Genomic DNA, 8,590 nt, shown 5'->3' on the forward strand with positions numbered 1-8,590 from the left:
CCAATTCTTCCATCCTGCTTGTATTCTGTGGTTTATTTCTGCCCCCAGATCACCATCCTCCGTAACTGTTGATCCTAAATACCTGAAATTTTCAACTCTTTTCAATATCTCTCCTTGTAAACTAACTTCCCTATTCTCGCCATTTTTCAATCTCAAATACTCCGTCTTTTTCATGCTGATCTTCAATCCCTTATTTTCCATATCTCATATTCGCAAACAAAACAACTATTTTCTAAATCTTTGCTGCTGCTACTTTTCACCTAAATATGAATACCACCCTCAAAATGATGATGCAGTTGTTTTCCCCAGTAATATGGTTTTGGCCCAACCTCCAAGAACTAGTCTGCATACTAGAAGAATCCCAGCTTCATCCCTCTGCAGAGCCGGTCTTCTGGATTATTCCCCCAGAACCACCCGAAGGTTGGTATCCGAAAGAATAGATATAGATATCCGACCATATTGTACACTTGACAAAGGCCCTGTACACCCCATCAAGGTACATAGCATACTAGAATCAACCAGGTTCCTTCCCTCTGCAGAGCCACCCTTTTCAGTTAGTCCAAGCACCACTTAAGCTGAGGGGTTTAGCCACAAATCCATCGGGGTGGGCAGTTATTCTAAACATCCCTAGTCACCTTTTCAAGTTTTTTAAACCCTGCCTTTTAACTCTTCTTTCTTCATATTCTTCCACTGTCTTCTTTCTCTTTCTATTAATTCTCTTTTTTGAGTACTTTAAACCTCGTTTTTTTCTCCTTTTTTTCTTTTCTACCACTATATTTTCTTTCTTCTCATTTTCAGTTTCTTTCAGTATCTTTTGTTTCTTTATCTCTCTCCTCTCTTTTTCTTTCAACCTCGCCTTTATCGCATTTTCTTTCTTCTTTTCTTCCACTATTTTTTCTTTCTCTTTTTTCTTTTCTTTTTCGAGTTTCTTCAACCTTGGATTTTTCTCCTTTTCTCTCTCTATTCTTCAGTATCTTTTATTTCTTTTTCTCTTTCTTTTTCTTCCCTTTTTTGAGTTCTTTAAACCTCGCATTTTTCTCCCTTTCTCTTTTTTTTCAGTATATTTTGTTTCTCTTTCTCTATGTTTTTATTATCTTTTTCAATTCCTTTCAATCTCATATTTTTCTCATTTCCTCTTTTTTTTTTCTTTCCGTATCCTTAGTTTCTCTTTCTTCTTTTTTCGAGTTCTTCCATCCTCGCATTTTTCTCCTTTTCTTTTTTCTTATCTTTCACTATCTTTTGTTTCTCTTTTTTCTGCTTTTCGAGTTCTTTCAACCTCGCATTTTTCTCCCTTTCTCTCATTTTTTCTTTCAGTTTCTTTTGTTTTGCTTTCTCTTTCTTCTTTTTTTCGAGTTCCCCAAACCTTGCATTTTTCTCCTTTTCTTTCTTCTTTTCTTTCACTTTCTTTTGTTTTTCTTTCTTCTCTTTTTTAATTTCTTTCATCTTTTGTTTCTTTTTCTTTTTCTTCTCTTTTTCCAGCTCTTTCAACCTTGCATTTTTCTCCTTTTCTTTCTTCTTTTCTTTCACTTTCTTTTGTTTTTCTTTCTTCTCTTTTTCAATTTCTTTCATCTTTTGTTTCTTTTTCTTTTTCTTCTCTTTTTCGAGCTCTTTCAACCTCGCATTTTTCTCCTTTTCTCTCTTTTTTTCTTTCAGTTTCTTTTGTTTCTCTTTTTTCTGCTTTTCGAGTTCTTTCAACTTCGCCTTTTTCTCCTTTTCTTTCTTTTTTTCTTCCACTATCTTTTGTTTTTCTTTCTTTACTTTTTCAATTTCTTTCATCTTTTGTTTTTCTTTCTTTACTTTTTCAATTTCTTTCATCTTTTGTTTCTCTTTCTCTTTCCGCTTTTTTCGCGTTCCTTAAACTTTGCATTTCTTTCATTTTCTCTCTTCTCCTTTTCTTTCGCAGTTGACTTTTCCTCCTTTAATCTCATTTTCTCTTCTTTCCTCCTTTCTTTCCTCATTCTTATCTTCTCCTTTTCTCTCTTGTTCTCCTCTCTCTCCGTTGCATCCCTCATTCTCATCTTCTCTTTCTCTTTCCCTATTTCACTCATTTCATTTTTGCCTTCTTCTGGCCTTACATTGATATAATTTCCCTTTTCGCTATGCCTTTCTTCCTCCTTCCTTTCTTTCAACTCCTCTCTTTTCTTTTTCTCTTCCCTCTCCCTTACAATTTTCTTCAATCTCCTCTTCAAATTTTTCAAATTCTTTTCCATTTTTTTAAATAATTTTTCCGCGTCTTTCGTCGTCCTCATCTTTTTTTCCCTCTTACGCTTATTCATCTTTCTTTTTATGAAATCCGGCAACAAGAAACATTTAAAAAGGAATAATATTACATTCCAACGAGATGCGTTTTGATTTGAATCTATTAGATCTATCATCTGCTGCACTTTCCTTTCTTCGACTTTCTTCTCTATTTTTACCACCTTATCTAATATTTTCTGATATTTTTCCAATTCTTTCCTCCTTCTTTTCTCCTCCTTAACTCTCTTTTTCTCTTCTTTCTTCCCTTCGTTCTTCCCCTTTCCCCCCATTTTTGGCTCTGTCTCTTTCAACTCCCCTTTGTCTTCCTCTAACTTCAAATTTTCATTAATTTTCCTTTCCAACAACCGCAATAGACTTTCGCATATTGCCACCTTCCTCATCCTCATTCTTTTATTTTTCTTCTTTCTTCTTCTATCTTTTATTATTTCCTTCATTCTTCTCTTCTTCTTCCTTTCCTTCGTCAATCTTATCTCCTTTTCTCTTTCTTTCTCCTTTCTCTTCTTTGCATCCCTTATTCGTATCTTCTTTCTACTCCCCTTTTCTTTCCTTATTTCAATCATTTCAAATTTACCTTCCTCTGGCCTTACATTGATATCCTCCTCCTTTTTGCTATGCCTTTCTTCCTCCCTTTCCTTCATCTTGTCTCTCCTCTCCCTTTCAATTTCCTTCAGTCTCATCTCCTCCAAAATTTTCAGATTCTTTTCCATTTTTTTATACATTTTTTTCTCGGCTTTTGTCGTCCTCATAATTTTCTCCATCTTGTGTACCATCCTCTTTTCCCTTAAAAACTTCGGCAACAAAAAATATTTAAAAGGGAATAATATTATGTCCAACCCATAGGAGTGTTTATTTAAAAAATTGAGTAGATCTATAATCTGTCGGATCTTTATTTCTTCTGCTCGTTTCCTCATCTTTGCCACCTTATCTAATATTTTCTCATATTTCTCCAATTCTTTCCTCCTCCTTTTCTCCTCCTTAACTCTCTCTTTCTCTCCTTTCTTCCCTTTTCCCCCCGTTCTTTGCTCATTTTCTTTCAACTCTCTTCTGCTTTCCTGTAACCTCAAATTTTCCTTCCTTTCGCTCTTTTCCTCAATATTAATTTCCTTTTCTAACTTACTCAATATTCTTTCACATTTTTCTACCCCTGTCTTCATTAGTTGATGCTTCCACATCAAATATAATATCAAACTTTCCCAAAAGCGTTCCCCCCAACTTTCGCTTTCTTCTTCGCTATATTTATCTCTTCTACTTTTTCTTTTCTTCATAATTTTTATCTTTTCTTTTCCTATTTTTTCCCCCTCTCCCTTTCTTTCCGTCCTCATTCTTATCTCCTTTTCTTTTTCTTGCATCCCCATCAATTCCACCCTGCGAGTCTTCCTTTCCTTAATCAGCTGAGCTTCTAAAGCTTGTATCCTTTCCCTGTTTTCTATGTTTTCTCTTTTTACCTCCTCTTGTTGTTTCTGGAGAAGTTCAATTTCGCATTGAAGGACGCTTATTCGACTTGCCAGTAAATCTATTTTTTCAATAGTTCCAGCGTCTGATAGCCCTACGTTTCCTTTAAAATAAAGGTCTCCTTTGTCATTCCTACCTTCTTCTCTCTCGGTCTTCCAAATTGCTTTTCTATCACCATGTAGACTTTCCGTTTCGATCCTGCATTTGGTAAAAGCCTCAGAATAAAATTGACTCTTACCATCATTCTCAGACAACAGATGATCTACGTCCAGATTAGTTTCCTGCAAATCCTCTTCATTTGTCGAGAAACCGCAGGACATGATGTTTTGGCCCTTATCTGCGAGAAGCCTTTCAAAGTTTTGTGCCGTGTTAGATTTCTTTGTGAAGCGTCCTCTCGTTTTGTCTCGATTGACTTTCTTCAAGAGATCATCTCTGGTTGTTTTGATGAGCGAAATGAACAGCAACGGCAAAAGTACGATCGATAACATGAAATACCACAACATCCATAACAAATAAGAGTTTGTCTCACGGGAAAAGGCAAACGCTTTCCCGTACAAAACGCAATAATTGCAAAAGTTTTCCATTTTAAGATATGATAGATTCGGTGTAACGTAGCAATGTTTCTAGAAACGACGATTTGCGATGGGATCGGAGTCTGAAGACTTTTCGACTCCAGAAGGCTTTTGAAGACTTCCTGACTCCAGAACGCTTTCAAATACTTCCTGACTCCAAAAAGCTTTGGAAGACTTCCAGACTCCAAAAGCCTCCAAGCTCCTGACTGGAGACGTGGGCGATATGGCGTAAGAAAAACAATTGAAGCTGTCACTTCGGAAGAATTCCTTAATGGAAATCCGGCTCAAAGACAGAAAAGATTCAAGAAGACATTCTGCAGCATGTCTCCAGAACTTAGCCTGAAGCCTTCCGAACTGATGCAACACATTTGAGACTACAACTGAAATCTTGAAGTTTGATTTCTATGGATGATTATTTTCCTTGGCATTTTCACTATTTTTTATGGAAAATATCTTCAAAATTTTCATTTTTTGTTGTGTGTGTGTGTGTGTGTGTGTGTGTGTGTGTGCATTTAAAGACATATAAACGGAAAATTCCGTTTTAGTCTTGTTAATACAAGACTAAAACGGAATTTTCCGCGCGAAGGCTCAAGAAGAAAACAAAGTCCTCAAACCCAATCCAGAAGGAGAATCTTGTGGAGTCTTCATGTCCTCCACATACTATTTCAATCGCTTTTCCTACGCGGAATCTGCAGAGATGCAAAGAGCTCCGGAGACCAAAAGTAGCTTGGCGTCTTCAGAGTCAGGAATCTGAAGAAGTCTTCAAACACAAAGAGAAAAAAGAGAAAAAAGAGAAGATAAAACGAAAGAAGAAAGAAGAAAACCAGAGAGAAAAGGGGGAGAATGTGAAACTAAAGATACGCAAAAAGGAGAATAAAAGAATAAAGAAAGACAAAGAGAAAAAAGAGAAGATAAAACGAAAGAAGAAAGAAGCAAAACAGAGAGAAAAGGAGGAGAACGCAAAACTAAAGATACGCAAAAAGGAGAATAAAAAAATAAAGAAAGACAAAGAGAAAAAAGAAAAGATAAAACGAAGGGAGAAAGAGAAAAAAGAGAAAATGAGAAGAATGCAATGAGCGAACAAAAGAATCGAGAAAAAGAAGATGAAAGAAAAAGAGGAAGGGAAAAGAGAGAAGTAAAGGAGAAATTTCCAGAGTAAAGGAACGCAAAAGGGAGGGGTATAGAATAAGGAAAGAGAGAAATGTGTTTTACAGAAAAAAAAAGAAAAGGAGGAGAGTGCAAAAGGCCCAATAAAAGCGAAAAAAAAGAAAAAAAAAGGTGTTCTAGCTAATTAGTCCGCTACATCATGTCAATTGTTCATGTTTTCGCAAAAGCTGCAGATATATATATTCTGAACAATTTTAGATACGGAGCCACTATTTTGTTTTTTTCTTTCTCTTGGTTAGAGTTCTCTTGTAATATATATATATATATATATATATATATATATATATATATATATATATATATATATATATATATATATGCATGCACATATATTCTCCTACCCCGCGAAAAAGTATATATATATACATATATATATATATATATATATATATATATATATATATATATATATATATATATATATATATATATATATATATGTATATATATACATATATATAATATATATATATATATATATATATATGTATATATATATATATATATATATATATATATATATATATATATATATATATATATATAGAGAGAGAGAGAAAGAGAGAGAGAGAGAGAGAGAGAGAGAGAGAGAGAGAGAGAGAGAGAGAGAGAGAGAGAGAGAGAGATGGATAGATATATAGATATATAGATATATAGAGATATAGATATAGATAGAGATATAGGTATAGATGCATAAGTATGATGAATTTTGTACATTAAAACGTTTTTCATATATCAAATAAGCCATATATTTTAGTGCATTAAAGTCTGGATTCTCTTAACAACCTCGGGATAAGAGCCCCAGACGAAATAACTCAAAGGCTATAGTATCTGACCTGCCGGGTTTCGAACCCTGGTCCAGGATACTTGTATGCATTGAGCATAGCACTCAGCCACGAAGAGAGATCTTTCTTCGTGGCTGAGTGGTATTGTCAATGGCGTTCAAGTATCCTGGACCAGGGTTCGAAACCCGGCAGGTCAGATACTGTAGCCTTTGAGTTATTTCGTCTGGGGCTCTGATCCCAAGGTTGTTAAGAGAATCCAGACTTTAATGTATTAATATATATATGGCTTATTTGAAATGTGAATACGAATATACAGTATATGTATAAGTATATATGTATGTATATATGTATATATATATTTATATGTATATATATACATATATATATATATATATATATATATATATATATATATATATATATATATATATATATATATATATATATGATAAATTTTGCACATTTTTACGTGTTTTTCATATTCAAATAAGCCATATATATTTTTGATATATTAATGTCTGGATTCTCTTAACGACCTCGGGATCAGAGCCCCAGGCGAAATCACACAAAGACAAGAGCTTGGCTCCGGCCGGGAATCGAACCCTGGTCGGCAAGCTTATATAGACAGTGACTAACCTACTTGGCCACGAAGAAAGATAAAAGTTAATAACAATTCTACTGTACTTATACCTGTCGAATTCAGGTATTTTGTACTTAGAATTGAAATCAACCCATCTTCACCATCGTAGCTAATTGGTAGTTTGTTACTTGGCATTCAATTAATGATAAATTTTGCACATTTTTACGTGTTTTTCATATCCAAATAAGCCATATATATTTTTGATATATTAATGTCTGGATTCTCTTAACGACCTCGGGATCAGAGCCCCAGGCGAAATCACACAAAGACAAGAGCTTGGCTCCGGCCGGGAATCGAACCCTGGTCGGCAAGCTTATATAGACAATGACTAACCCACTTGGCCACGAAGAAAGATAAAAGTCAATAACAATTCTACTGTACTTATACCTGTCGAATTCAGGTATTTTGTACTTAGAATTGAAATCAACCCATCTTCACCATCGTAGCTAATTGGTAGTTTGTTACTTGGCATTCAATTAATGATAAATTTTGCACATTTTTACGTGTTTTTCATATTCAAATAAGCCATATATATTTTTGATATATTAATGTCTGGATTCTCTTAACGACCTCGGGATCAGAGCCCCAGACGAAATCACAAAAAGACAAGAGCTTGGCTCCGGCCGGGAATCGAACCCTGGTCGGCAAGCTTATATAGACAGTGACTAACCCACTTGGCCAAGAAGAAAGATAAAAGTCAATAACAATTCTACTGTACTTATACCTGTCGAATTCAGGTATTTTGTACTTAGAATTGAAATCAACCCATCTTCACCATCATAGCTAATTGGTAGTTTGTTACTTGACATTCAATTAATGATAAATTTTGCACATTTTTACGTGTTTTTCATATTCAAATAAGCCATATATATTTTTGATATATTAATGTCTGGATTCTCTTAACGACCTCGGGATCAGAGCCCCAGGCGAAATCACACAAAGACAAGAGCTTGGCTCCGGCCGGGAATCGAACCCTGGTCGGCAAGCTTATATAGACAGTGACTAACCCACTTGGCCACGAAGAAAGATAAAAGTCAATAACAATTCCACTGTACTTATACCTGTCGAATTCAGGTATTTTGTACTTAGAATTGAAATCAACCCATCTTCACCATCGTAGATAATTGGTAGTTTGTTACTTGGCATTCAATTAATGATAAATTTTGCACATTTTTACGTGTTTTTCATATTCAAATAAGCCATATATATTTTTGATATATTAATGTCTGGATTCTCTTAACGACCTCGGGATCAGAGCCCCAGGCGAAATCATACAAAGACAAGAGCTTGGCTCCGGCCGGGAATCGAACCCTGGTCGGCAAGCTTATATAGACAGTGACTAACCCACTTGGCCACGAAGAAAGATAAAAGTCAATAACAATTCTACTGTACTTATACCTGTCGAATTCAGGTATTTTGTACTTAGAATTGAAATCAACCCATTTTCACCATCGTAGCTAATTGGTAGTTTGTTACTTGGCATTCAATTAATGATAAATTTTGCACATTTTTACGTGTTTTTCATATTCAAATAAGCCATATATATTTTTGATATATTAATGTCTGGATTCTCTTAACGACCACGGGATCAGAGCCCCAGGCGAAATCACACAAAGACAAGAGCTTGGCTCCGGCCGGGAATCGAACCCTGGTCGGCAAGCTTATATAGACAGTGACTAACCCACTTGGCCACGAAGAAAGATAAAAGTCAATAA

At 35.0% G+C, this 8,590-nt stretch overlaps 3 protein-coding genes across 3 annotated transcripts; 1 reads left to right on the forward strand and 2 right to left on the reverse strand.

Annotated features, from left to right (window-relative positions):
* Nucleotides 1-1,158: 1,158 nt before the first annotated feature.
* On the reverse strand, nt 1,159-1,815 carry LOC137642917 (uncharacterized). Its single transcript, XM_068375781.1, has one exon. It carries the CDS (start codon nt 1,813-1,815, stop codon nt 1,159-1,161), a length of 657 nt encoding a protein of 218 aa, XP_068231882.1.
* LOC137642918 (golgin subfamily A member 6-like protein 22) lies at nt 1,812-4,214 on the reverse strand. Its single transcript, XM_068375782.1, has one exon. The coding sequence runs from the start codon at nt 4,212-4,214 to the stop codon at nt 1,812-1,814; it is 2,403 nt and encodes an 800-aa protein (XP_068231883.1).
* A 292-nt stretch (nt 4,215-4,506) lies between these two features.
* On the forward strand, nt 4,507-5,359 carry LOC137642919 (uncharacterized). The gene is made up of 2 exons (XM_068375784.1): nt 4,507-4,511; nt 4,870-5,359. The coding sequence occupies exons 1-2, from the start codon at nt 4,507-4,509 to the stop codon at nt 5,357-5,359; spliced, it is 495 nt and encodes a 164-aa protein (XP_068231885.1).
* Nucleotides 5,360-8,590: the final 3,231 nt, after the last annotated feature.

The sequence above is a fragment of the Palaemon carinicauda genome, chromosome 6, assembly GCF_036898095.1.
Source record: "Palaemon carinicauda isolate YSFRI2023 chromosome 6, ASM3689809v2, whole genome shotgun sequence".
NCBI lineage: Eukaryota > Metazoa > Arthropoda > Malacostraca > Decapoda > Palaemonidae > Palaemon > Palaemon carinicauda.

What these genes read in the sequence shown, in the direction of transcription:
- LOC137642918 (XM_068375782.1), bottom strand. Translation starts at nt 4,214, where the DNA reads ATGTTGTGGTATTTCATGTTATCGATCGTACTTTTGCCGTTGCTGTTC.
- LOC137642917 (XM_068375781.1), bottom strand. Translation starts at nt 1,815, where the DNA reads ATGAAAGAAATTGAAAAAGTAAAGAAAGAAAAACAAAAGATGAAAGAA.